Here is a 26,381-nt window from a genome sequence, read left to right on the forward strand (position 1 = left end):
ACAATATATAACATTTATCATATAATATTATATTTATATCACATGCATATTATACTTTATAACAGTTAGGCTCTGGCTGAAGCTACTGCTAATAGCTTGCCATGAGAGTAAATCATTTAAATAATTTCGGTGATTCAGTAATGGGACCTTGACTGTCAAAAAATAGGGAGAAAGAAACCAAAGATGTGTGGGTAGGAAAGAACCTTTTTGGCAGATTCAGAACTGGCCATTCCTAAGTCCTCCTCATGGCCTGAGTAGCGTCAAGGAGAATGAAAAGACCTACTTTCAAGGAGCTCCTTCTAGCTGTGAAAAGACGAGGTGGACAGATGATCAGCAGACACCCAAGGAGAGTATGTGAGTGCTAATCGTCTGCAGTTTGAGTGGGAGAGAAGTCTGTGGGCAGAATCAATTAGGGAAAGTGAATAGTTAGCTTCCCGCCTCCTCCCCCGGTCATGGAAAGGTCAGAAAATCAACTGAAAATTTTAAGCTGAAAAGGGAATCCACTGACTCATGTTGCTGCCATGCATCAGAAGCCAAGGATTGGAGTTCAGGTATGGCTGGATCCAGGACATCAGATCATGGTGTCAGGGATCGAATGTTCTCTGTCTGCTCTGCTGTATTCTGGGCGGGCTTCATTCTTTCATTGTGGGATAGTGATGGCAAGCAACCCCAAACCTACATTCCTTGAAACCTGGCATCCCCAGCATGACCGGTGTACCCTTTCTACAGATGTGGAAAGAGGAGGTACAGAATGAAGTTACTTCCCCCGGGTCCCAAATCACACTTGTGAGCAGTAGAGTTCACACAACGGTCCATCTGGTCCAAACATTGAGTTCTTCACCACTGGATCATACTGCCTCCTATGGTCCTATCCTCAGGCTGTAGAGAAAGTGGGTAGCATTTTTTCAACTTCAAGAATTCTCACATCTGAGTTTTCCCCAGTCTTTTCTGACTTCTAACTGCTACGTGTCTGAGCTCTGAGAATCCGACTCAGTATGTAATCTCCAGCCAGTAAAGATTCAGGAAGCTGTTTCTTCGTGCCCTAAATTAGATGCTGGGGTTTTATAGACACAAAATTTGTATGTGAGATTGAATACCATCATTTCATGGTGTTTCACAAAGATTCCAGTGGCTTTTGGACATCTTACCACTTGAGTACCTCTGAAACACACAGAGAGAAGGATTTGACCTGAGCAAAAAGATAAGAGCTGATATAGACCCAAGGTACAATTCCTTCAGAATGTAAATGGTCCCGAGAAAAAGAATATATTTACCTAACATCTGTCATCACATTTTCAATTAGCAACAGGTTGGGTAAACCTCCTTGGCTATGATACTGCCGCTGTGCAAAGCTTTGTCATAACACTTTAACTAGACCTAGTTATATCGAATAACATCTGAGAGGGGGTGATTTTTGTCCTGGGAGAAAAGCTAAGAACTAACCTTTGAGTTACAATGCCTTCCGTTCCACAAGAAAATGTAAATGCTCCCATGAAAAAGTATATATGTGCTTGATATCACTTATTCACCTTAAACTCAACCTAGTTATACCTAACTAATATCTTCGGGGGGGGGGTGAATTTTACCCTGGGCAAAAACCTAAGAGTTAATCTGGACTTGAGCTAAAGGGGTTCCTCCAAACCCCTTTAGAAAATGTAGCTGTTTCCGAGAAAAGGAATAAATGAGCCTGATATCAGTCATCCACACTTTAGTTAGAATTAGCTCAAAGAGCTTGGAGTGCATTTTTGCTCTGTACTGTTGGAAGCCACCTGAGGTAATTTTAGGGTTGGAAAGAAAGAGGGATCAGTGAGAAAGACATGGGTCTAAGGGATCTGCTTCCTGACAGGGCTCGGCTGGCCATCACTGATACTTAAGTGTTCACACCAGAATAAAGCAATGATGGTGAAAGAGAGGCATCTCCTTATTTGAGGAATGTTACAAGGGTGGCACCTAGTCCTTGTGGGAATTCTGGGCTTTGGCGACACAGCTGAAGCAATTTATTGTTGTAGGAAAGGCAGCTCTTAAATGCTAACTTGGACCCGAGGTGAGCTTATATCAGGAAACTTGAAGAACTGTGAAGAATGCATGATCCTTGCTTCATTTGTAATGTCTTATTTCTTTTTTAAAAATGATTTTATTGGGGCGCCTGGGTGGCTCAGTGGGTTAAAGCCTCTGCCTTCAGCTCAGGTCTTGATCTCAGGGTCCTGGGATCGAGCCCCGCATCGGGCTCTCTGCTCAGCAGGGAGCCTGCTTCCTCCTCTCTCTCTCTGCCTGCCTCTCTGCATACTTATGATCTGTCTGTCAAATAAATAAATAAAATCTTTTAAAAATGATTTTATTTATGTATTTGATAGAGAGAGAGAGAGAGAGACCAAGTAGGGGAGCAGCAGGCAGAGGGAGACAGAGAAGCAGACTCCTTACTGAGCAGGGAGCCCGACGTGGGGCTCGATCCCTAGACCCCGGGACCCCAGGATCATGACCCAAGCTGAAGGCAGATGCCCAACAGACTGAGCCACCCAGGCGCCCCTCTGTTTTGTTTAAATGAAATAGCATTTATGTGGAAGATGTAACAGGTACATGGCGTCAAATTCCAGGAGAGTAAATGATGATGTAGAAGAAAGCATCTTCTTCGGGGAACCTGGGGGGCTCAGTCAGCTAAGCATCTGCCGTCAGCTCACATCATAATCCCAGGGTCCCGGGATCGAGCCCCACATTGGGCTCCCTGCTCAGTGGGGAGCCTTCTTCTCTCTCTCCCATCCCCCCTGCTTCTGTTCCCTCTCTCTGTGTCAAATAAATAAGATCTTAAAAAAAAAAAAAGCCTCCTCCCCGGGGAGCTCCCAGCCGTGCGAGTTACCCCATCCCCATCGTGTCTCACTCCAGCGGTAGTCCTTAAACTACGTTCATTTCCCCTGACCTCATGCACATGTGGTATCCTGTGTTCTGCGCTGCCCTGTTTCACTTACCGGGTGCACGTTCAATGGGGAAGATATTGTCTTCGAGGGGATGAAAACTAGGGCTCACGGGGTGAAAAAGATCTTCCTCTTTTTATGCAGAAAGCACAGATCACATAGAGCGAATGAGCAGGTACGTAACCTATGCGTGGTGTTACAATTTCAGTGGGATGAAGAACACAAAAACCAAAATGGTGAGAAAACACTGATGGAACCATATACACTCAATATTGCCCCCTGTCAGGGGCGCCTGGGTGGCTCAGCTGGTTAAGTGTCTGACCCTTAGCTTCAGCTCAGGTCTCGATCTCCGGGTGGTGAGTTCGGGTCCCGTGTGGGGCTCCAGGATGGGTGTGGAGCCTACTTTAAAAAAATAATTATTGCCCCATATCAGCACATACAAATAATCGTCCTCCATTTTCAAAGCCATGTAACATTTCGTTACGGGAATACACCAGGCTCTATTAACCAATTCCCTGCTGATGGCTATTTTGTTGTTTCTAATGTTTTACTAAGTGTTTTCTGTATGTAATTGTTCACTTTATATTTTGTATATTTTTTATTGAGGTAGGATTAGTTTACAGAAATAATGCACAGGTCGTGGGTGTGTGTTCAATTTGACGAGTTTTGACAATTCTGCACACTCATGTAACCACCACTGAAAACTGGATCTAGGGGTCCCTGGGTGGCTCAGTGGGTTAAGCGTCTGCTTTCGGCTCAGAGTGTGATCCCAGGGTTCTGGGATCCAGTCCCGCATCGGGTTCCCTGCTCAGCGGAGGAGTCTGCTTCTCCCTCTCCCCCTGTTTGTGCTCTCTCTCTCTCTTGCCCAATCTCTCTCAAATAAATCAATAAAACGCCTTTTAAAAAATAAACAAAATAATAAAAATGAGATCTAGAATATTTTCCCCACCCTAAAAAGTCCCTTTCTTCCCCTGTCCACTCAGCTCCCCACTCTAGCCTAGGCAACCACTCTCTTTCCCCCAAGATTCCTTTGTCTAGTCTCCAGATTTCATATAAATGGAATCATACAGTATGGTGCCATGATACAGTGAAGGCACGTTCAACTTTATAAGAGATTGCCCAATTTCCCAAACGAGGCAGAACGTCTCGACTCCCACCAACAGCGGGAGCGTTCCGGTGGCTCCTTTATCTTCCAGAAGTGTTTGATGTCCGTCTGTTTTATTTCAGTCGTTCTGGTGGGTGTCGTCAACATTTCCACGTGTCGGTAACGGTTCAGAACCAACCAAGTAAAAATTAAAAGCAAAACCCACGCCGACACGGTTATGTTTGGCAAATGCTACGGAGTCTGTCTACTCTAAGAACACAGCAGAGCCCTGCAAAGCCCGGTCGGCGCTCAGAGCCGTTTCTCGATGGGGTGTTCCTTCATCTCGTTTGGCTAATGCGTCTCTCCTGCTGTGTTTCACACTCACACGTGCTGGTGGAAGCTACTGTGGGAACGTGACTTTGCTTTCCAGCTTAGCCAGGAAGTACGCGCTCCTGTTCCATAAATGAGGTAATACAATGCCAGCATCAAACATTCCTCTGTCCCGCACTGCTTATCCTTGTTGGACTCGTTCAGATATCTCTTCATTGGGTTCTATAAACACTTTCTAAAGTCCATAATTATATGTAAAAATTTAAATACAAGTATCTCGGGGGGCGGGACTAGGGGGTCAAATCTACAGAAAGGGGTGAGTGAGTGAGTCCAGAGCCTTTCCTCCGGCAGGTTTGGGCACGAGGAGGAGGGAGAGCTCTAGCTGAAGGGCCCTGGGGCTCCTAGGGGTCAGCAAAGAGGTGGTAGGCGGGGGCAGGGAGAAGTCAGAAGTCAAACCTCACTTACTCCCCATACCTGGCGTCCCTGCCCTGGAAGAGAGTCTCCACAGCAGAGTCTAAATAAATATTATGGCTGGGATCACAAAAGCCGAGCCAAGCCAAACAAAGCCCTGAAAAGTCCAACACAGGGTGGTTACAGAGGAAGCAAGGAAGATGGGGAAGCTGAGGCTGAGAGGGGACAGTGACGCCCCCTCTCCCCGGGGCTGGATCGCTCTCTGGGACGGGGAGCCCTAGGGGGCGCTGGGGATGCACTACCCCCTCCATACCAGGAGCTCCCCCAGTCTGATAGCCATAGACGTCTCCCAGACGTGGTCCAGGGTGCCCTGGGGCGCCGCTGCTATCTTGTGCTTCCCCATCAGATACAAGGGCGGCACCCGACGGGCACCTCATGGGCACTCATTGAATGTCTGTTTCGTGAATGGATGAATGGATGAATGGATGAACGGCGATGGGTCCATTGAGAACAACACACGGGATGGGAATTTCTTGAGCGCAAGTGTTTTCCTGACAGCTGCGAGCCTGGTGCCCGGCCTCGTGCCCGACACACAGAGGGCTCTGTTCAGTTCTTCTCTGCCCACTCATCTCCCAACAGCTTCCTGTTGTATTTAATATAAAACAACTTCTTCCCCTAGCCTGCCCTGCCCCACCCCAGACCCTGAAGGAACTGCCCCATCCCCTGCCTGCCCTTCTTTCCTCCTCTCTCCACCTTCTTCTCGCTTTTCCAGCCACAGGGGCCTCCTCTCTCTTCCTTCAATGTGCCAGGCAGGGTCCCAATCCCAGGACCTTTGCATGTGCCGTTTCTCCATCTGGAAACACACTTCCCCCAGAGCTTCCCAAGGGCTCCTTCTCCTCCTTGAGGACTGCAATGAAGTGTCATCTGAAGGAGTGCCTGGCGGGCTCAGTGGTAAAGCATATAGTTCTTGATCATGGTTGTGAGTTCAAGTCCCGCCGTGGGTAGAGAGCTTACTTTAAAAAAAAAAAGTCACCTTCTTCAAGGAGGCTTGTCCAGGTTTTGGTTGCCTTTCACCGTGGCTGCTCACAGTTTCTTGGTAGAACTTACCTGTTTGTCAGTTTCCTGATTTATTTATGTATTTATGACACAATGTGTTCAGGGCTCTATCCCTAGGGCCTGAAACGGTGGTGGCCACAGAGGACGTGTGGCTGAGTAAGGGTTGACTGAGCACCCTGGCTGTGTGCAGACACTTTCTAGATAATGGGGGACCAGCAGAGAACAAAGGAAACTCCATTCTAGCCCATCAGGCCCTGGGAGTGGGGAGGAAGGAAATGAGGGCAGACAAAAAAACAGGTTGAGGAGCAAGACAATGTCAGACAGTGAGGGATTCTTGAAAGCAGCCATGTCACGAAGTGCTCTGGGGCCGGCCTCCTCTGGCGGGGCGAGGGGGACGGTCACACATAGCCTCTCAGCCATCTGGGCTGAATGTATGAAGACAGTGACAGAGTCAGAGGTGGGAGGGAGGGCAGTTTCCGACAGGCAGAACAGCAAGTGCAAAGGCCCTGAGGTGGGACCGAGTTTGGCTCAATCAATATCTGGTGGACAAATGAACCGTAGAAGATTCTAGAAGGAACTGATTGCTGCTTAGGTTTGGCTGGGGAGGACTTGGAGCATGGGTGGCAGTTTGCTAGCTCCCGAGGGAAGGGAGCTTCTGGCAGAGGGGACGGCTCCAGCAAAGGCCTAGGATGTCCGTTTCTTGGTTTTGTTCCATCCTGGGAGCGGACAGGACGCTGCCAGGGGCTCTGGGCTCTCCTGGGGACCTACATCCTGGGACTCAGAGGAGAAACAGTCCCTGAAAGTAGGGGAGAGGTCACGGCAAAGCTGAGGCACCCCAGACTTTGGCCTTTGCCTCTTGCCGGCTAGAAAAGCACAAAACATCAAGATAACGGTCTTCCCTCCCTTCCCCCAGCCTGGTCTGGTGTCACTGGCCCTTAACCCTGTCCATCTCGCCTATTCCCCAATCAGCACCCAGGGATGGGCTAGGCGCTCCCGATACAATTCCAGCATCTTTGGGGGATGGTTACAGATCTACAGAGAGGAGCCGAGCGGAGTCTACGGTCCTGGTGGTGGGGTGAGGCTCCAGCTCAGAGCAGACTCAGGGAGCAGCGGGAGGCAGGGCCGGCTGGCCTCATGAATGGGGATTTAGCAGCTGGAAAGGTGAGCCCTGCCGGGGGGCCTCTGGGGGAGGGAGGGTCGAGGCCAGGAAACCCTCCCAAGCTTCCAGAGATGGAAGGAGCCTCACACCCCACCCCCATTAGACAGATGGGAAAGCTGAGGCCCAGAGAGAGCACGGAATGGCCAAACTCATGCCTCCATCCCGGAGCTCTTCTTATCTTTCCTCCAGGAAGGGGGCACTTGGGCAGGACGGGAGGGTAAGAGGGGGCTGGTTTCATCAGCTTCATAGGAGCCGACCTGGCTGTTCACCCCCACGCCTGCACCTGTCTAGAGCTTTGAAAGAAATCAGCTCGCCTGCCCTGGGAGGGCCTGCGTGAGCAGCACAGCCCACCTGGAGATGGGAGTGCCAGGGGCAGGGTGGGCTGGCCTGGGGGCCGAGGGGGGGTTCGGTTTGAGCCGCACGGACCTCGCGGTGGCGTGCCGAGGGGAGGCGGGAAGAGAGCGGACGGTGGGTTCCTCACGCCTGTCCCCTCCTTGCCCCAGATGGCTTCCTCCAGCTGTCCCTTGGACCCTATTGGCAGCCTGGAGCTCCTGGATCTCCTGTTTGATCAGCAGGATGGCATCCTGAGACATGTGGAGCTGGGTGAGGACTGGGACCGCGTCGAGGACCAGGTGAGGACACAGCGGGCCTCAGGGCCGGAGCTCCACTTCCTCGGGGAAGCATTTAGGGCTCAGAGCTCAGTTTTAGCAAAGCTCATCATTGTGTTGAACCTCTCAGCTACTCTAAGAGGTAGGTAACATTAGCTTCTTCCTAGAGGTGAGGAAACTGAGGCCCAGAGAGGGATAGTTACTTGTCCAGGGTCACACAGCAGTTTGGGGTTGGGTTCAAGCTCAAACTCGGGGCTTGCGTCGTGGGGGACACCCAGGCTGCATGATTGTGTTCAGGCTCACCAACCCCGGGAGGAAGGAGCATTGGCCTCCTCGGTCTTGCAGAAAGGACAAGGGAGGCCCAGAGAGTATCTGTGGCTTGCTCGGGGTCACAGAGCAATCCAGAACAAAGCGCAACACTTTTAACTCCCACCCTCCGGTCTCTGCCCCAGCAGGTCCTGCCAGGCCCAGACTCTGACGATTTCCTAAACTCCATCCTGGGGTCCGGAGACTCGGTGCCCAGCTCCCCGATCTGGTCCCCTGCAGCCAGCGACAGTGGTATCTCTGAAGACTTGCCTTCCGACCCCCCGGACACCCCTCCACGCGGTGGGGCAGTCGCCTCCCCCACCGGCTGCCATGCGGCCGAGTCGGCCAAGGGGCTCTGCCCCGCCTACCATCCCGGACTCCCCTGCCTTGCCTGTCCCCCTGGGCCAGTGGCCCACGTGCTGGAGGCCTCTGTGGCCATAGACCTGGGTAGGTTCCGCGTCTTCATTCACCGCCCTTGCCTGGTTCCGGGCGCTGGGCTTGCACACACCCACCCTTTGAAATTGATGCTGTCCTGGGCCCATTCCCCAGATGGTGACATGGCGTTCCCGGTGAGGTTTAGGAATGAGTCAGAGCCACTGAGCTGGGCTGTAACCCTGGCAGGCTGGCTCCCGCCCCGGACGCCACCCTGTGAGCCTCATCTTTGAACCTCCCATGCCTGGATCCTGGAGATGCTGGATGAAAGGGTGTGAGGTCACAGGACCCTAGGCCTCCGGATGCTCCTCCTGGATCTGCGGAAAAGTAGCCTTATGCAGAAGACATCCCCCACCCAACCCCCAGCAGGGCGTCCTTTGTCCCTTGAGCCTTGCAAGGAGGCAGGAGCGCTTAATAGATTCACTGGATACTTTACAAAACTGAGACTCAGAGAGGTTGAGTCATTCAGTCAAGGTCACACAGCTCTGCCCAGCCAGGATATGAACCAAGAGCTGTGTAACCCAGAAGTCTGTGTTCTGGGGAGCAGCCTGCCTATAGGTGCCCGGTGGGAGGGCACCTGAGATGAATTAGACCCGGTCCCTGCCCCCAGGGGGAGATAAGGCGCTCTGGCTGGAGACCTAGTCTGTAATCCTGGGCAATAACAACCGCTCCCTCCTGGGCTGGCAGTGGGTCCCTCAGCAGCGTCCCGGGGAATCAGGCTCCCAATTTCCCTCAGCGAGAAGACGGAGGCACCAGCTGGGGTTCTCGCCTTCAGCCCAGGCCTTGGATTTGTGCTCCCAATCCCTAGCGCCTTGTGGTCAATCCAGGAAGCCTTTCTGGAGGCGGCAGGTGGAAGCCGGGCACTCAGAGGCCCCCACCTGACTTTTCCCCGGGTTCGTCCCCATCTGCCCTGGTCAGAAATGTGGAGCCCGGACCTCTGTTCCGAGGAGCAGGTTGAGCCGGCCGACCAGCCTCCAAGCTGCAACCTCACGGTGAAAGATCTCCTGCTCTCCGGCAGCGGCGCCGCCGACCTGGTGAGCTGTCCCCACCCCCCGCCAGAGCATCGGGGCTCAGAGGGCTTCATGAGGGTCCCAGGACCTCCCTTTCAGAGATCGGGAAACTGAGTCACACACGGGGTAGGGCACTTTCCAGTAGTGATAATAATTTTTTTAAAAAAGGCTAAAATCAAGTATCTGCTATAGGCCAGACATTCTTCTGAATGCTTTCAATGTATCATCTTTTAATTCACAGAAATGCTGAAGACTGGGGCTCTTGTCACATTAATTTTACCCTTGAGGAAATGGCACAGAGAGGGTCAGCAATTTGTCTTAAGTCACACAGTGGCCGCTGGCTCGATGCCTGGGCTGACCTACTGAATTCCTGCTCACGGACCCAGGACCGTCTGTCTTTCTGAGGGATTTGAGTACCCAGAAACCAGACCTGACGACCCAATGAGTGCCCCCATTTCACAGATGAGGAACCAGTGATCAATGGCCTGGAATTCTGGGTAGTGGGGACTGACCCTCAGGGTGGACAGACTGCCCCAATCTGTACCTTTATTCTGGGGTCTGCCATTCCACCGGGTGACATTTCTGAGACTTTGTCCCTCAGATGACAACGTTCTTTCCTTTCTGACGTTTATCTTTCATAATTTAAATTTAGTTAAACACTTTTTAAAAATAGGCAAATGCATTCATTCAGCCCGAGTTCCAAAGGCACAAACAGGCGGGGTGGGGGTGGGGGCGGCGGCTATCTTCTCCCTCACCTCACCTCCCTTCCCACACAGGTTCCAAGGATTCCTTCCAAGGGGATCCCGCCCCCCTCCTCCTTCTTTTTTTTTTTTTTTAATATTTTATTTATTTGACAGAGAGAAATCACAACTAGGCAGAGAGGCAGGCAGAGAGAGAGGAGGAAGCAGGCTCCCTGTGGAGCAGAGAGCCCGATGTGGGACCCGATCCCAGGACCCTGGGATCATGACCCGAGCCGAAGGCAGAGGCTTTAACCCACTGAGCCACCCAGGCGCCCCCCCCCCTCCTCCTTCTAAGCTTGACATAATAAGTACCATCCCACACTGACACTGGTTTTGCCCCTTTGTTTTTTTAACTTGAGAGTTTACCCTGGTGATTGCTTTAGGTCATGATACGGGGAAGGCCCTGTCCTTTTTCACAGCTCCCCTCCACGATCACCCGGATCATGCCTTCCTTAATCTGTCCCCTCTTAGTCAGCTGTCCCCACCGTGTCCAGCCCTCTCCTATTACGGACAGCACTGCTGTGAATTTTCAGAACCCAGAACGGTGCCCGGCGCAGTAGGTGCTTGATACATGGTTGTCAAACGACTGTTTGTCAAGCAGATGAAAAGTCCGTGCGTCCCCGGTTTTGTCCGCGGGGAGGGTATCTGTAGGATCCGTTCCCGGCTCTCGTGAGCCCCAGTGCCCACGCGGACGCGACCGCAGACCGATGGACAGTTTCTCAAATCGGGTCCCTCCTCCGTTTCCCGGGGGCTGCCGGCTTGCCCGCCCCCAGCGCCGTGTCCCCGTCTCCCCCCGCAGCAGCAGCATCACGTGGCAGGCCCCCACCTGCTGCGCCCCGGGGCTGAGCACTGCCAGGAGCTGGTGCTGACAGAGGACGAGAAGAAGCTTCTGGCCAAAGAAGGCCTCACCCTGCCCACCCAGCTGCCCCTCACCAAGGTGAGCCCGGGCTCCAGGCCCCGCCCGCTTTCCTGCCGCTACCTGCGCCGGGGTCTCACCCGCGGGCCTCCTGCGCGAGAATGTCAGGACGCGTCTGTCGCTGGAGCTGGAAAACGCATCCTAAAGGCCAGCTGGGTGGGCGGGTCGCAACACCTGGGAACCGAGGCTTCCAGGCAGCGGCGGATCTGGGCGCTGGGAACCTTCCTTGGCCCTTTCACGCTGTCTTATACAGCCGCTTGCAAGCCGCAGCTCCCAGGGGCTGACCCGCAGGCCAGCTGCTCCTGCAGACAGGCTCCCACGGGGCTGTGCGGCATTGTAGGAAGTTTGAATTTCTCTGGTCGGGAGTTTTCACGCAAGAATTCCGTGACTGTGGCCCCCGTGCCCCCACACCGCCACAGGCAATAGCTCGCCGCAGCCCTCCCACCCCCCCAAACCGATTTCACTCAAGACCTGAGTTTGCCATGCCCACTGCCGAGACCGTCCTGTCGCGGGATCCACCTGCCGGCCCCAGGAGAGCGCTGTTCCCCGGCGCGGCCGGAAGGTGGCGCCATCGCCCCGGAGCGCAAAGACTGGGAGCAGGTTCCCAACTGGGATTGGGATCTGGGACAACCATCCGGACCCAGGAGGCCCCCTGCGGACTCCGCATGAATTTAGAGGGGTCTCCTGGACTCTTCCCCCAGGTCCCTGGGTCTGGGGGTGGGGGCTCCTATGGAAAGAGAGCAGGGGTCCGGACAACAGAGCCGACTCTCCCCTTGTCACTGCGCAGTACGAGGAGCGAGTGCTGAAAAAAATCCGGCGGAAAATCCGGAACAAGCAGTCGGCCCAGGAGAGCCGGAAAAAGAAGAAGGAATATATAGACGGTCTGGAAACTCGGTAAGGCTGGGGGCCTGGGATGCCACACGTGGGGTGGGGGAGGGGAACAGAGGCCGGGAAGAGGGGTGCAACAGTGACTAAGGTCACAGTGGGGGGGAGGGCTGACAAAATGAGAGTTTTTTCCACTCTCGGGGAGAGATTATTTTTCATGTGAATTGCAAGGATGGAAAGATGTCCGAGATGGCAGAGGGCTTAGTCTCGGGGTCCCTTTATCCCCCAGAATACGTGACACAAAGAAAGGAGAATGTATGACCCGTCTTGTTCTGACTCTCTGCCTGAACACGGGGTGCTTCCTCCCCTGGTCTGAATATCCCTGGTCCTCAGCTTCCTTGAGTGTGTGTGCGATGGGAAGGACAGAGGGGACATCATTCTTGGCAGAACTTCCTCACGGAAAAGCTGTGACCCCCTGTCATCCAGTCGCCTCTCTCTTAACTCAACTCACGTAAGGGGACAGCCTCCTCTTTCTTCTTGAACAGAAGCGTAACGAGAGAGCATGCTCACTTCCTGACCGGGGACTGACTCGATGGGGTGTTACAGGTCCATTTGGGTGTTCTCTGTCTTCCCAAGTCAGCTTTGGGCTGTCCTCCACTTCCGGGAAGCGGTCCGTTCCAGATGGACCGCCCTAAACTGGTTCATAGTGGTCTCTTCTTATTTTGCTAAACTCTGTGCTGTAGGCGTCGTACCCATTTTATTTTATTTTATTTATTTATTTGACAGAGATCACAAGTAGGCAGAGAGAGAGGAGGAAGCAGGCTCCCTGCCGAATAGGGAGCCCGATGCGGGGCTCCATCCCAGGACCCTGGGATCATGACCTGAGCCGAAGGCAGAGGCTTTAACCCACTGAGTCACCCAAGAGCACCCCCCTTCTTTTTTGGTCGTACCCATTTTAATCACAGGCTGTTCATTTGGGTTTTCTCTTTTCCTTCCTCTTCTTCTTCTTCTTCTTCTTTTTTTTTTTTTTTTTGAAAGAGAGAGTGAGAGAGAGAAGGTCAGAGGGAGAAGCAGACTCCCCATGGAGCTGGGAGCCCGATGTGGGACTCGATCCTGGGGCTCCGGGATCATGACCTGGGCTGAAGGCAGTTGCTTAACCAACTGAGCCACCCAGGCAGCCCTTCCTTCCTCTTCTTGACTCATCTTGCCAGAGACTTGTTTATTTCCTTATTCTCGCCGGAGAATGGCTCCCGTCCACCTGTACGTCTGTGTTCTAGCTCTTCCATTTCTGCTCTTAGCTTTATTATTATTTTTCATGTACCTAAATTCGGTTCATTGACGGATAGTGTCTGGCTCGTTTCAGCGGTAGTGTTCAGCGATTCGAGTCTTATGCCCTTGGGTTAGCATGTTCTTTCTTGATGCTTTATTTTGAAGAGAGTTTGTTCTGTTGTCTTTTTGTTAATTTGCAACACGTGTGCCTCCAGCTTCTTGAGCTGGAGCAGGCTGGGAAAGGTCTGTCCCTCCCCACCCTGCATCGGCTGCTCATCGTGATTTGCTCCAGTGACTTTACCATTGGGTCCCTGGGTCTTCCTTAACCGACATCATGGATTCTTTTTTATCCCGTGAGTTATTTAGAAGGAGGGCTTTTTTTGAGGGGGGGCTTATTCCTTTCCCTGGATGCAATGCCAAGACCAGAATATCCCATCTGAGTGGTCTGGGCCGAGACTATGCCCACAGATGGATGCAGGTGGGAAAGGTGGGGGCCAGCCTGGATCTGGGGTCCCTAGACGGACAGATCACCATCGTGATGCTCCTCAGATGCAGTCCGCGAACCCCCCCCCCATCAACTTTGTTTCATGTTGTTCTCCCAGACACTGTGTGAGCTAGGTAACCATTGCCCCATTCTACAGGTGAGGGGACTGAGGTCACAGAGTAGAGTGGCTTGAGCTCATGGGGAGGGTGAGGATTGTAACTTGGTCCTCCTTGGCCTCCCAGTCGTCCTACTCCTTGGTCTTCTGGAAGCATAGCTGCCCAGGTTTGGCATTCTGTTCCCGGTCCCGGGGGCACAGACCGGAGGGAGGCCCCCACACCAATGCAGACCTGGGTTCAAATCCTGACCCGTCCACAGACTTGTCAGGTGACTTTGGATGAGTGATGTCCCATCGCTGGCCTCAGATCTCCTGCCTGTAAAGTGGGGCCTCGCAAGGAGAGGTCAGCTGGGCCAGTTGGGTGACAGGCATATTCTGAACGTCCCTGTGACATTGTCCCCGCAGGATGTCAGCCTGCACGGCCCAGAACCAGGAGCTGCAGAGGAAGGTCTTGCATCTCGAGAAGCAGAACCTGTAAGTCTTGGTCCTGCTGTGGCAGAGGACAGGGGGGAGCTGGCCCCCAAAGTCCCTCACAGGAGAGATGGACCGTGTGGGGGACAGACTTGTGATGGCAAAGCAGAGCAGGGGTATGGGCTCCACCTAGAAGGAGGCAGGCTGCATAGAGGTGGGCATTTGGACTTGGGAACGGGTGTTTCGGGGGGAGGAAATGGCCCACGGATGGCCAGAGGCTAGAAACACGGTGTCCTGGAGGACTGCACGTGTTCTAAGAGGGACAGTCATCTACTCGACATTTATTTGGTGTCTCGTCTGTGCCGGGCATGTTCTGGGCACTGGAACTATGACATTAAACAGACAGACCATCTCCCGACTTACAGAACTTGTGGTCTAGTGGGAGACATACTAAGACAAGTGAAAATATGTGAAAGATTATTTTCAAATAGTGATTTTCACTGAGGGGGAGAGTGAAGCAGGTCGAAGGTACTGGAGAGAGAGTGAGGGCTGTTCTGGGCAGGGAGGTCAGAGAAGGCAACTTTTGAGAGGAGACCTGATGGATGAGAAAGAACCAGCTCTGAGAAGACATGGGGGAATTGTGTCCTTGGTACAGAGGGAACCAGCATGTGCAAAGGCCCTGGGGCAGGACCAGGTCTGGGGTGTTGAAGAAACAATATGTGGGCCCATGTGGTTGGAGCAGAGTGGGCAAGGGAGAGAGGAGGAGGAGGGGGGAGGGGACAGGGCAGGTCGTGCCAAGCCTCGGGGGCCATGGGGAGGACTTGGGCTTTTACCCAGGGTGGGGGGAGCCATGGGAGGGTGGAGAGAAGCCCACTTACATTTGAAAAGTTCCATCTGGCTACTGCTGGGAGCATGAACCCTAGGAGGGCAGGAGGGGCTTTAGGGGGGCCAGAATAGAGGCTGGAGCTGGAGTTTTGGGGAGAGATGATGGCAGCCTAGATCTGGGAGGCGGGGTAGCTGAGAAGTGAGTGGATGCCGGGCGGGGGATGTTCAGGGAGATTTACTGAAGCAAAGATGGAGAGTCCGGGACTCTAAGACCAATGGGGCCATGAGAGATGAATGGGGTTCAGACTTCAGCCAGGCTGGGAGACTCCAGAAACAGATGGGAGTCAGATCACAACCTCATGGGGCTGAGTCAAGGCCTGTGCATTCCCACTAAGGTCCCTCTTGGAGCAACTGAAGAAACTCCAGGCCATTGTCGTCCAGTCCACCAGCAAGTCGGCCCAGACAGGCACCTGCCTAGCGGTAAGTCCTGGTCCCGAGGATAAAGGGATTCCTTGGCCTTGGCCAAGGGGGTCTGTGCAGGGAGCTGACCATAGCCTGAGCCCCAATTCAAGCACGATCCTATCTTCTGGGCCTTGGTTTCTTTGCTCACGGGGGGAGGGATGGGGTGACCTCCCCCGTCTCCGCCAGGTCCTGCTCTTCTCCTTTGCCCTCATCGTCCTGCCCTCCATTAGCCCTTTCGTCGCCAACAAAGCCGACAACACCGGAGACTACGCACCGGTTCGAGGTAGGTGGGCTTGAGATGCTCAGCCTTCGAAACCCCTCTGGGGTGCACCATGGGCACAGTCTCCTTGTTTCCCCAAGCCCCTATACTGGGCCTCTGGGGGGTGGGGGAGGGGCCCCCCTTGTTTCTGCTCTCTGAGGCTGGGGTTAGGGAACGGAGGGACACCAGTCCCTCACCCTGTCCCTCATGATCCTCCCAACCCTCGCTCAGTTTTCTCCAGAACTTTGCACAACGACGCTGCCTCCCGCGTGGCCCCCGACGCCACACCAGGCTCCGAGGCCCCAGGACCGCGGTCCAAGGATGGCACGTCCCAGGAAGGGTCTCCAGGCAGCCCCATGGCGGACTGGGAATCTCGGGGCATGGCAGCTCTGGGCAACCTGACGAAGGGTCTGGACAACTCGACTCTGATCCCGGACAACTCGACCCTCGGCCGGGACAGCTCGACCCTCGGCCGGGACAACTTGACCCTCGTCCCGGACGGCTCGATGGAGAAGCTGAATGGGGCCGCCCTGCTGGGCTGGACTGCGCCTGAGCCAGCGCTCAGCTCTGGGCGGGTGGGATTGGAGGCAGCAGGGGAGGAGCTGTGAGCACCATCTCGATGTGCCCTCAGGCCCCTGGGCTTAGGGGACCTTCTGCGGACAGTGACGACGGGCATGGGGGGGAGAGGTGAGACCTGGCAGAAGAGCCAGGATGGAAATGCACCAACTCCCGGACCCCGAAACACACAGAACACGCCCAGACACAGGACGCCCGCAGGGTCACAAAGCCTGAGAAAGCCACAGACCCAGGCAAAGGAACCGGCAGACACATGCAGAGTGACCCACAGACCAAGACAGACAGACAGACACACACACACCATGGCCCAACAGCTTCCCTGCCCCCGGCCTCCTCCCTGCCCCCTGCACACAGGGAAGAGAAACCTGCTGAGTCTGTGGGGACCCTGGCCCCAAGCCATCCCTCTTTTCTAAGATTGCAGAGATCCTTAATAAAGTATTTTGACAGAACACGGCTGGCACAAAGAGGCGTTGGGTGGGAGCTGGAGCAGAGTCTCGGGCTCCCCAACTCCTGGAAGGAGGGGCTGGGCCAGCCCATGATGCGGAGGGAGGTGCAGCCGGACCCCCAGGCTGGAAAGGCCACCTGCCGGGCCCTGGGAGTGCCTTCAGCACCTTGGAGAGCGGCCACGAGGCCCGTGCTTGTCACGCCTGGACCAAGCTGTCTGGGGACCCCCCCAGGGGCCCTTCAGGCTGTCGACGGAAGGTCTGAGGACCTGCCTTCTTGGGGGGCTCCACAGCCCACCCTGCTCGTTTTCCAGATGGGGAGACTGAGGCATGGGAAGTGAAGGATGCTGGCTGGAAGCCAGCTGTGTCTGATGCTCACATGTGGTGACTCCCCACCTGCTCTGAGCAGGTGCCGGGGGCTGCTAACCACACCTGCAAAGCCATGGCCTCTAGTCTCCAGGGGCTCACAGCCTGGCAGCAGAGGGCAAATATTTAGAAACCATGCCTACGGGCCCATCATGACATACTGAGGGCTCTAGGAATGCCAGCCACGGTACTGTCCTTCTCCTTCGTCCCCAGGCGGGGATGGGCCCAGGCCGGCTCCACAGGGGCAAAGGGACCGTGCGGTCCTGCCCCCCACCACCCCTGCTCTCCAGGACTAGGACCTGGCACAAGGTTATGAATGTCAAACACAGACTCGGATGCAAGAATTGCTGTTTATTGCATTGAAGACTTCTTTGGAAGTCTGGAGGCAGCTCTTTCTCCCTCGAGCCCCAAGGGCAAGGCAAACCCCTCCTGTCCATGCCACCATGAAGTCTGGCTCTTGCCCGGTGGCTCTGCCCCCCCCTTACCTCCTGGAGGGATGGCGAAGGCGATTTGGGGGAGGCAGGGGATGGGGAGTGTGAGGGCCCAGGGCCAGAGAGAGTTAACTCTTGTTGCCAGGAATGAGGGAGGGCCTGGCCACCCTCCCCCAGAATGTCCTGAGTCAGGGGCTGGGCCCGGGCCTGGAGGAGCAAGTGCCTCAGGTATCAGATCCAAGGTCATGTCCAGGGCAAAAATGCTCCTCCTCAGGCCCACTCCAGAGGCCCCAGAGATAGAGAGAGGCAGTGGAGGGTGAGCCTGGCCTGGGGCCTGGACCCCAGCAATCAGCACCCTGAGGTCGTCCCCCCACCACCATGGGCAGGTACGAAGTGAGACCAGGAAGAAAAGATGAATCCGCGGTTCCTACAAAAAGCCCCACCCTCCCCAGGGCCCCTGGTCAGCTGGGGGCCACCTCGGCCTTCACCCTTTTGGGGGGCCTGTGCGGCACAGGACTGTCCGACCGCTCCCTCTTGGGGCTGGCGGGCCCAGAGCCATTGTGCTGGGCGCAGGACTCCGTGGAGGGCTCCGGCTTGGGGCTGGCGGGTGCTGGGCCATTGAGCTGGGTGGGGGCCTCCTCCTTGGGCTCCAGCTTGGGGGCGGGAGGGCGGGGCAGGGGGGGCAGCGCCCTCTCCAGCACGTGGGGGCCGTCCCAGGCAGGGATCTCCAGGCCCAGGTGCTTCATGAGCCTGGTCATGACCTCGTCCACGTAGCCATGGATACGCAGGTCAGCATGGCGGTCCTGTGGGGGGTAAAAGCAGGTCAGGCTGCGGCCGAGGTTGGGAGGGGAGGGAGGCTGGGGCAGGGAGCACGTCAGGGCGGGCTCAGAACGCACGTGCTTCGTGGGCTGAAGGTTGACAATGACCAGTCGGCCTCCTCGGCGCTTGGTGGCAAGGGGCAGGTTCCCGCTGGGCCGGATTTGCAGCGAGGTGCCCAGGGTGATGGACAGGTCTGCGTTCCTGGGGCGGGCGGGCAGAGTCGGACGGAGCCCCTCCTAGCGGGCACGGTGGTTTCTACAGCCCTCCTGCCCCTCCTGGCTCAAGCCCCATTGTCTCCCCAAGGGCCTTGTGCCCCTGCTATACGCCCAGCCCCAGGGTGGGGGAGCAGCCCCCTTCACAGCTGCCTGCTCTCAAGGGCCACCCGCGGCCTGGGCCGGCTTCCGAGCTGCCCTGAGTCCCGCCACTGCAGCCCCGCTTCTGCCTGAGCACCCCCCCACTCCGGTGTGGCAGAAGCAGGGCAGCACCGTCGAGCCCTGGGATTCGGGTTCTACCCCGGCTCAGCCACTTCCCAGGCGGGCAGCTTTGGACAGGAGCCCCCTGCAGACGCCTCGGTTTCCCTGGCCGCAACACGAGCACGGTGCAGTGGGTGCGAGTAGCTGCTGTACTCAGGAGGACAGTGAGGCCCAGAGCACCGGCAACCGCCTCTTTCAGGAAGCCTCTCCTGACTGCTCCCGGGCCAGAGCTGGCTGGGCTTCTCCCTGTGTCCCCATCCGCCCAATCCGGCTCTTCTGAGGGTCAGACCTGCTGGCCTCATCAGCGAGAGTGAGGTCCCGGTCAGGCAGGGCGTCCTCCCAGTCCAGGATGGTATCTCGCAGCTCCCCCCTGCGGAGGAGGCGGGGGCTTCAGCACCGAGACGCGCCCCCTCCCCTGGAGCCCGGGCGGGGCAAGGGGTCACTCACCTGCAGGCCCGCAGACCCCTCGCCTTGGCCACAGTGCAGAGCCGGCCCGTGGCCTTGAGGCCCATGCTGCCCACGACAGTGTCCCGGACGTACTGCCTGTGTTGGGGGAGGAAGGGGGGCCTGTGGGGCCGGGTCAGCCCAACCCCTGCTCCCCTGCGGCCTGAGCTGTTCTCCCAGGAAGTGGGGGCTTCCACAACACAGCTGGCCTGGCCACACCCCAATGCCAGTGGCATGGAAATAAACTGGGAAGTGTTCCAGACAGAGGAGACCAGAGACACGCGACGATGACATGCAAGATGGGACCCTAGGTTGGATCTTGGACCGGGACAAAAACAGGAGGCTCAGGAGCACTGAGCAGCCGGGGGGGGGGGGGGGGGCAGGGCACGGCTGGGTGACCTACATGGCTTTCTACGTGGCCTTTACAACGAATGTGCTGCGGCTGAGGAACAGAAGAGCTCCTGGGAGACACATGTCCCTCGGGCCTGGGGCAGCGGACACTTAGCCTCAACAGCCCAGCAAGGACTAACAAAACAGGAACGACCACCAAACCCACATGGGGATCAGCAGACTACGGACCTGAGGATCAAATCTGGCCCTCAGCCTCCTGTCTTTGTGAATAAAGCTTTATTGGCGCACGGGCACGCACATTCCTTCCCACGGTGTCTAACGCAGCTCTCACACCTCACACCTCACACCTCGAAGGCAGAGCCCGTCATCCTGACAGAGACCCTCTGGGCCATAAAGCTGAAAACGTTCTACCATCTGACCCTTCCCAGAAAAAGTTTGCTGAGCCCTGGTCTAGGCGGAGTTTGGTTCATCATACAATTCTTATGAGTTTCCTGCAGATTTGAAATTTTTCAAAACAGATTTGGGGACCTTTTTTTGTGGTTTTTTTGGCCACAGGCACCTCCCCTCCCTTGCTGGGCGGGCGCTGAGTCAGCGCCCCGGCTCCGGGAAGGGCTCTGGCTCAGTCTGCCCAGAGCGAGCGGACACACCTCTGTCACACTGTCTTGGGCCGAACTGTGTCCCCCAAAAAGATGCGCCGGAGTCCCGACCCCTGATAGCTCAGAGCGTGACCACATTTGGAAACGGGATCATCACAGACGCCACGAGCTCATGCCGGAGGAGGCTGGACCCCCATCTAACAGGACTAGCGTCCTCACAAGCCAGGCAGGCGGCGGACGGAGGAGTCGACAGGCCGAGGAGTGCCAAGAGCCGTGAGAAACCTCCGGCCGACACAAGCAGGCAGGAAGGAGCGCCCCCCCGCCCCCCCGCAGGGCTCAGCGGGCGCCTGGCCCGGCCGCAGCTGACCTCCGACTTCTAGCTGCAGGTGGAGACGCCCGGTTTGCAGCCCTCGTCCCGGCAGCGCAGGAGAGGGGCGCGCCTCCCCCGGGGGTACATGTGTCCCAGCCCCCACCCAAGCCTGGGTCTCTGGCCAGGCCAGAGGAGGCTCACGAGGCCCCGACGCGGAGCCCGATCTGGGAGGCACCAGCACACAGGGCGCCGCGGGGCTGCCCGTGCCCGGTCCCGCCCCACCCTCCCACGGCACTCACGTCTTACACTTGACACACTCCTCTACAAACATGTTTCCGTGGAGCTCTGCCAGCTTGTCCCTGTGGGAGGAGAAGGGAGACACTTCGCCGTGGCACGGGGTACTGGTTCCTAAGGCTTAAGGCCGAGCACTGAGCCCTCTTCCTCCAGGAAGCCTTCCCTAAGCCCTCAACCATAGGACCAATGGACTCCTTCCTTCCAGGGCCTCTGGCTGTGGACTCCGCCATGCATAGTTGTACAACCTTACCCAGACGGCCCAACCTCTCCGAGCCTGGGCATCGTTAACCCTCACGGCTGATCCCACCCCGTACGTGGGCAGCCCATTCCGCTCACAAGATCCTTCCACACTCGTGCTGGAACCTCCAAATGTCACCAGGTCCGAAGGACGGGAATTCTGATCAGTTTGGAAAGGAAGAACCTAAGGCCATGGGTGGCCCTGGGGGGTACAGGGTTTAGAGGCAGAGGCACATGGGATCAACTCCTGGCTCTGTTGCTTCCCTGCTGTGTGACCTGGGACAGGTCACTTAACCTCTCTCTGCCTCAGGCCCCATCTGTGAAATGGGACAACAGTGTCTAACTTTTGGGATATTTGGGGGAGCAATGATCAGGCCCGGAAGGCCCTTCCCCTCACTCCCTCGGTCACCTCCCTCATGCCCCAGTCCAGAGTCACAGCCCCCCGGCCTGCCCCAGGCTGCACCGCCTGCCCCACTTTCCCCTTTTGTTCCCTGACAGTGACCACCGCCTGACCTAGCGTGCAATTTGCTAACTGATCTCGTCTTCTGTTTCTGCACCGCGAGAGCGTAAGTCCCGGGAGGGGCTTCCGTCCTGTGCCCGCAGCGACCCGCGTCTAGAACAGCGTGTGGTGCGCAGTGGGCGCGGGGTAAAGAGCCGGTGCGATCCATTTCGCTCCTGTCTGCGTGCAGCGGGTGCGGGCAGATTAGCGCTTCCTCCTCCAAAAGGGACTCGGGCCCATTTCAAAAGGCGAACAGTGGCCTCATTCCCCTTTAGAAGCCGAGAAAAATCCTTTTCCTTCAACCCTCGCCTACGAAGGGTGGGCGACTCGCGCCCGCATCTGCCCCTGCTCTCATCCATTGACCCAAGGGTAAGACCTGGTCAGTCTTTCGGCCCTAGTTCAGGGTTCCCAAACACTATAAAAGTAAAAAAGACGGGTATGAAGACCCAACTACCAGCTCCCAACCGTGAGCACCCTTCTTCCGGCGCCCAGTTTCCTCTCGGCCTCCCCCCCGAGGGAGATTTTGGAGCAGGCCTGGTGCTGGTGGCTGAGGGCCACGCTCCAGGCCGACAGAGGTCCAGAGCAGAGTGGTCAGGGCGGGAAGCACCCCTGAGGCCCCTGGGACCAGGAAAGGGGACCCCAATTCTCGAGATGAGCCCGGGAGGCAGTGACGGCGGATGACGGCTCTGGGTCACAGAGCGCCACGGGGCGCCCAGCGCTTCTCCCTGCCGCCTCACTAAATCGCCGCAGCAGCCTCACATGGGAGGGGCCGGCACCAGCCTTCACTCGACAGATGAGGAGACTGAGGCCCCGAGGGAGCAGGGCCAGAAGCCGGGGGTTACCTGGGGAAGCCGGAGCGCACGTGCAGCCCGTCCACGTTCTGGCTGACCAGGAAGCGGAGCAGGCCCACGCGCTCCAGCTGCACCAGCGCCATGTGCGTCTGCGTGGGCCGCGCGCTCTCGAACGTGGTGTCGAATTTGGGGGCCAGGCCCCGCTCCTCCATTGTCCAGACGCCATGGGGGCCCCTGAAGGTGGCAGGTGGGGGGAGACACGGAGAGTTTAGGGTTCCAGAAGACAGAGTAAGGAATAAGAGATAGAGCATTAGAGACAGAGACAGAGAGACAGAGAATCAGGGAGACAAAGAGATAGAGACAAAGAGAGTATGTGAGACAAAGAGAAGGGAGGGGCGCCTGGGTGGCTCAGTGGGTTAAGCCTCTGCCTTTGGCTTGGGCCCTGGTCCCAGGGCCCTGGGATCAAGCCCTGCATCAGGCTCTCAGCCTGCTTCCCCCCCTCTCTCTGTGCCTGCCTCTTTGCCTACTTGTGATCTCTGTCTGTCAAATGAGTAAATAAAATCTTGGGGAAAAAAAAAAAAAGACAAAGAGAAGGGAGAGCAAAAGGCGGGGGGAAGAGGAAGGGGAGAGCCTGTGGCGCACGATGGCAAAAAATTATTCATTCCAATCAACATTTCCGGCTGCTGCACTGAGCCTGGCCCTGTGCTGGGTGATGCTGAGGTCCTAGTGGACCGAGGCCCAGCCCTCAAGGAGTCCTCCATCTCATGGAGGGTGGACCTAAGTGGTCCCCGACCCTGCAGCTGTGAAGCTGGAGGAGCCCAGTGCTGGTGCCTGTGCACGGGGAGTGCAGGAAGGCTTCCTGGAGGAGGCTGAGCTGTCTCTTCAACTGTGTGAGGAAAGGGAAGAGAGTTCGGGTGGGAGGGGTAAGCAAAGGCCTAGGGGACTGACAACAGCTTGTGAGTTGGGGGAAATGAAGTGGTCTGGGGGCTCCAGTGGGAGCAGCAGGGGCCGAGTGGGAGAGGTGTCCCAAGGCTGGGTCAGGAAGGGCTTTGATTTCCAGCCCGAAGTGCGGGGAACTCTCCTGTGTGGCAGTGGGGAGCCATGGCAGATTATGGAGGAGGGGTGGGAGGGAGGCACGCCTTAGAAGGGTGGCATTCCTCCCGGAACCAGGAATCTGCTTTCCCACAGCAAGTCTGGGCCAAGGGCCCATGAGGCCTAGGGAGGGAGCATAAACACAACGGGCCAGCCCTATAGGGCACGGTGCCAAATCAGTGCCTTCAGGGGCCGCTAGGGGGTGCCAGTTTGAGACCCCAGCGCTTCAGCAAGAAAACTCTTGCCCAATGCAGGCTGCCCCAAGCAGGGAGGGGCTTAGACCCTGGTGGCACACCCTTGGCAACAGGTGAGAGCCTGAGGTCGGGATGGCTAAAGCCACTTGCCTGACACCAGGTCCGACAGAAAAATATTTGCAAGTGAGCATGGAGCCAGCTGCCCCTAATAGCAATCTTCCCATAGTCTAAGGTAATAGAACCCTAGTACTTGGGCATGCATGGTGGGCCCAGGCAAAAGACTACATTACCCAGGATCCCTTGCAGCTAGGGATAGTCAGGTGACCACGCTCTGGCCAATGAGGTGTGAGTGACCAGTGGAATGTAGAGCATGACTTAAAGGGACCTGTCTGCAAGGGCGGGTCTTTCCAGTGCCCAACATGCCCCGGGGAAGGCGGTAGGACGGGGTCTGATGGCCAAGCCTCTGTGAGTGGACAGGGAAGACGCTGGCGGTAGTGGACCCTGCCTCAACCTTCCCTCCATACCCACAAACCTGAAGTCAGGGATGCCCGAGGCGGTGCTGATGCCGGCACCTGTGTGGAACACCACGCTGGAGGACCGCCAGACCAGCTGCGCCAGCTCCCGCACCTTCCGCTCCAACTCCTCAGGAGGGTCGAAGATCTGTCAGGGGACACAGCAGAAGGCAGAGGTCAAAACGTGTCCCAAGTGGCAAAGCCACTAGCCACAGATTGGGATTCCCCTGCCTTGCCTGGGGGTAGAGGGGTGGTGGGGGGAAGAGAACCCACTGGAAAAGGGAACTTATCCTCATGTCCCTCCTCTGTCCACAGCCCCTGGGGGCTCCCGCATCCTTAGGGAGCCTAAAAGCCTAAGCCCTCCCAGTGGCCCCCCAGAGGCCCTGCACCATCTACCCTCTCCTCCTCCCTCCCTCTCCCCCTCACCCACTCTGCTCCAGTCACACATGCCTCCTCACTCTTCCTCCAACACACCAGTCTTGATCCTGCCTCAGGACCTTTGCACAGCCTCTAGGCAGAGGGTACAGCACTATCCACACAGCTCCTCTCTCACCTCCTTTAGCTCTTGGCTCAAAAATCATCTCATGTACACACCTGTGTTCACAGCAGCATCACGTACAATCACTAAAACATGGAATCAACCCCAGGGTCCATCAATGGGCAAAAGGATAAGCACAGTGCGGCCCATCCACACAGTGGAATACAATCCAGCCTTAGAAAGGAAGGGACCCTGACACCTGCCATGACATGGAGGGACCCCTGAGGACACTGGGCTCAGTGAGAGGAGCCAGACCTAGAAATACCCATCCTGCAGGACCCCATTCCTGGGAGGGCCCCAGAGGAGTCCTGCTCACAGAAACAGAGAGGAGATGGTGGGAGCCAGGGCTGGGGCAGGGGGTGGGGAGTCCATGCTTCACTGGGACAGTCTCCATGTGGGGAGATGGAAAGTTCTGGAGAGGGTGGGGGGTGGTTGTGCAACGGTGTGGATGTTTTCTATGCCGCTGAACTGTATACTCGAAATGGTTAAGGTGGGACATTTTATGTTGTGTATTTTGCCACAATTAATATTTGTTAAAATTAAAATGGCTCAGTGGGTTAAGCCTCTGCCTTCGGCTCAGGTCATGATCTCAGGGTCTTGGGATCGAGCCCCATCTGGGGCTCTCTGCTCAGCGGGAAGCCTGCTTCCTCCTCTCTCTCCTCCTGCCTCTCGGCCTACTTGTGATCTCTCTCTCTCTGTCAAATAAATTTAAAAAAAAAAAATCTTTTTAAAAAAATTGAAAAAAGAAAAGTGATCTCAGTGATGCCTCCTGGGCCCTGGTTTCAATGCAGCCCCAGCTCTCCTCACCACTGCTCCCTTTACTTTTCTCCCTGAAGCTTACCATCATCGGACTTACATCTACTTGCTCCTTGTCTGTCTCCCTGCTAGAAATGAGGGACGAGAATGTGCCTGGTGCATAGTAGGTGCTCAGTAAATGCTTGTGCAATCAAGTGACTAATCAAGGGCCAGGCAGGAGGAGAAGAGAGGGGCTTCGGGAGGGATTCTGAGGGCTCTTATTAAATGCCTCAGAACGCGCGGACCAGACTTTAGGGGATGGGGCGATCTCCCCCCCCCCAGTTTACAGAGGGGCGAGGGGACCCAGGAGGGAAGTGACTCACCCCAAGTCCTAGAGCGGCAGAAGGAACGAGTTTTGCTGAAACTATCTCCGTCCATCCAACCTGAAACCCCTCTCCATAACCCTCAGGATAAAGTGTCAGCTCCCCGGGCTGGCACGTGCGGCCCCTGCGGTCCCGGCTCTGGAAACCTCTCGCCTAATGTGTGCCCCAAGTGTGTTTCTTCCCACCTCCCCGCCTTCGCCCCTGCCGAGCCTTCCGCCTGCAACTGCGTTCGCGCGCTTCCCTCATCAGAACTTCGGGACTTCCCGCGACGCAGGTGCCTCCCTCGCTCCGGCCGGCCGGCAGGGGGCTGGGGGCGTCCGGGTCCCCGGGAGCGCAGGGGGCGTCACTTCCCCCCCTCCTCCCTGGGAAGTCCCTCCCATTGTCTAGCCCCCGTGCCTCCCGATATTCCCACAATGCCCCGCTGCGGCCCGACCCCGCCCAGCCCGCGGCGCTGGGGGAGGCCTTCGGGAGGCCGGGCCGAGCTCACCTCGGGGAGGCCACACTTGCCCTTGTCCGCGTACGGCGACAGTCCCGCCGCGTAATTCACCGACATCCTCGCCGCCCCGACGGGAACAATAAAGTTTATCTTGTTGAGGCCGCTTCCGCCGGAAACGGGGCGGGACGGGACGGGGAGGAGCGCCGTGCTCCCCTCCCCGTCCTGCCTCCAAGGCGCATGCGCTTCACCT

The 26,381-nt window shown here is 56.6% G+C and overlaps 2 protein-coding genes across 6 annotated transcripts; one reads left to right on the top strand and one right to left on the bottom strand.

The window, feature by feature from the left end:
• The first annotated feature begins 6,798 nt into the window (after window positions 1-6,798).
• On the top strand, window positions 6,799-16,636 carry CREB3L3 (cAMP responsive element binding protein 3 like 3). Of its 3 annotated transcripts, none has more exons than XM_045991753.1 (10): window positions 6,799-6,951; window positions 7,453-7,581; window positions 8,010-8,310; window positions 9,214-9,329; window positions 10,845-10,982; window positions 11,749-11,855; window positions 14,060-14,128; window positions 15,286-15,370; window positions 15,539-15,635; window positions 15,843-16,636. In XM_045991753.1, the coding sequence occupies exons 1-10, from the start codon at window positions 6,811-6,813 to the stop codon at window positions 16,217-16,219; spliced, it is 1,560 nt and encodes a 519-aa protein (XP_045847709.1). In that variant the 5' UTR covers window positions 6,799-6,810; the 3' UTR covers window positions 16,220-16,636. The 3 variants fall into 3 exon arrangements, with proteins under 3 accessions (XP_045847709.1, XP_045847711.1, XP_045847710.1); XM_045991755.1 differs by having other exon boundaries at window positions 15,583-15,635; XM_045991754.1 differs by having other exon boundaries at window positions 8,013-8,310.
• A 691-nt stretch (window positions 16,637-17,327) lies between these two features.
• SIRT6 (sirtuin 6) lies at window positions 17,328-26,335 on the bottom strand. Of its 3 annotated transcripts, none has more exons than XM_045990737.1 (8): window positions 26,183-26,335; window positions 24,060-24,187; window positions 22,293-22,475; window positions 20,720-20,779; window positions 19,167-19,262; window positions 19,009-19,089; window positions 18,324-18,447; window positions 17,328-18,230 (listed from the first exon to the last, which is right to left on the bottom strand). In XM_045990737.1, exons 1-8 carry the CDS (start codon window positions 26,246-26,248, stop codon window positions 17,889-17,891), a joined length of 1,080 nt encoding a protein of 359 aa, XP_045846693.1. In that variant the 5' UTR covers window positions 26,249-26,335; the 3' UTR covers window positions 17,328-17,888. The 3 variants fall into 3 exon arrangements, with proteins under 3 accessions (XP_045846693.1, XP_045846694.1, XP_045846695.1); XM_045990738.1 differs by lacking the exon at window positions 26,183-26,335 and adding an exon at window positions 25,696-26,053; XM_045990739.1 differs by having other exon boundaries at window positions 18,047-18,230; window positions 18,324-18,407.
• Window positions 26,336-26,381: the final 46 nt, after the last annotated feature.

The sequence above is a fragment of the Meles meles genome, chromosome 20 (assembly GCF_922984935.1).
Source record: "Meles meles chromosome 20, mMelMel3.1 paternal haplotype, whole genome shotgun sequence".
Lineage (NCBI taxonomy): Eukaryota > Metazoa > Chordata > Mammalia > Carnivora > Mustelidae > Meles > Meles meles.

Excerpts from the sequence above, each read along its gene's own strand:
- CREB3L3 (XM_045991753.1), top strand. The coding sequence starts at position 6,811 with ATGGTTACAGATCTACAGAGAGGAGCCGAGCGGAGTCTACGGTCCTGG. Across the intron at positions 8,311-9,213 it reads CTCTGTGGCCATAGACCTGG|AAATGTGGAGCCCGGACCTC; the intron begins GTAGGTTCCGCG and ends TGCCCTGGTCAG. Across the intron at positions 14,129-15,285 it reads CATCTCGAGAAGCAGAACCT|GTCCCTCTTGGAGCAACTGA; the intron begins GTAAGTCTTGGT and ends ATTCCCACTAAG.
- SIRT6 (XM_045990737.1), bottom strand. The coding sequence starts at position 26,248 with ATGTCGGTGAATTACGCGGCGGGACTGTCGCCGTACGCGGACAAGGGC. Across the intron at positions 24,188-26,182 it reads GCAAGTGTGGCCTCCCCGAG|ATCTTCGACCCTCCTGAGGA; the intron begins GTGAGCTCGGCC and ends GTCCCCTGACAG. Across the intron at positions 19,090-19,166 it reads AGGGGTCTGCGGGCCTGCAG|GGGGGAGCTGCGAGATACCA; the intron begins GTGAGTGACCCC and ends CCTCCTCCGCAG.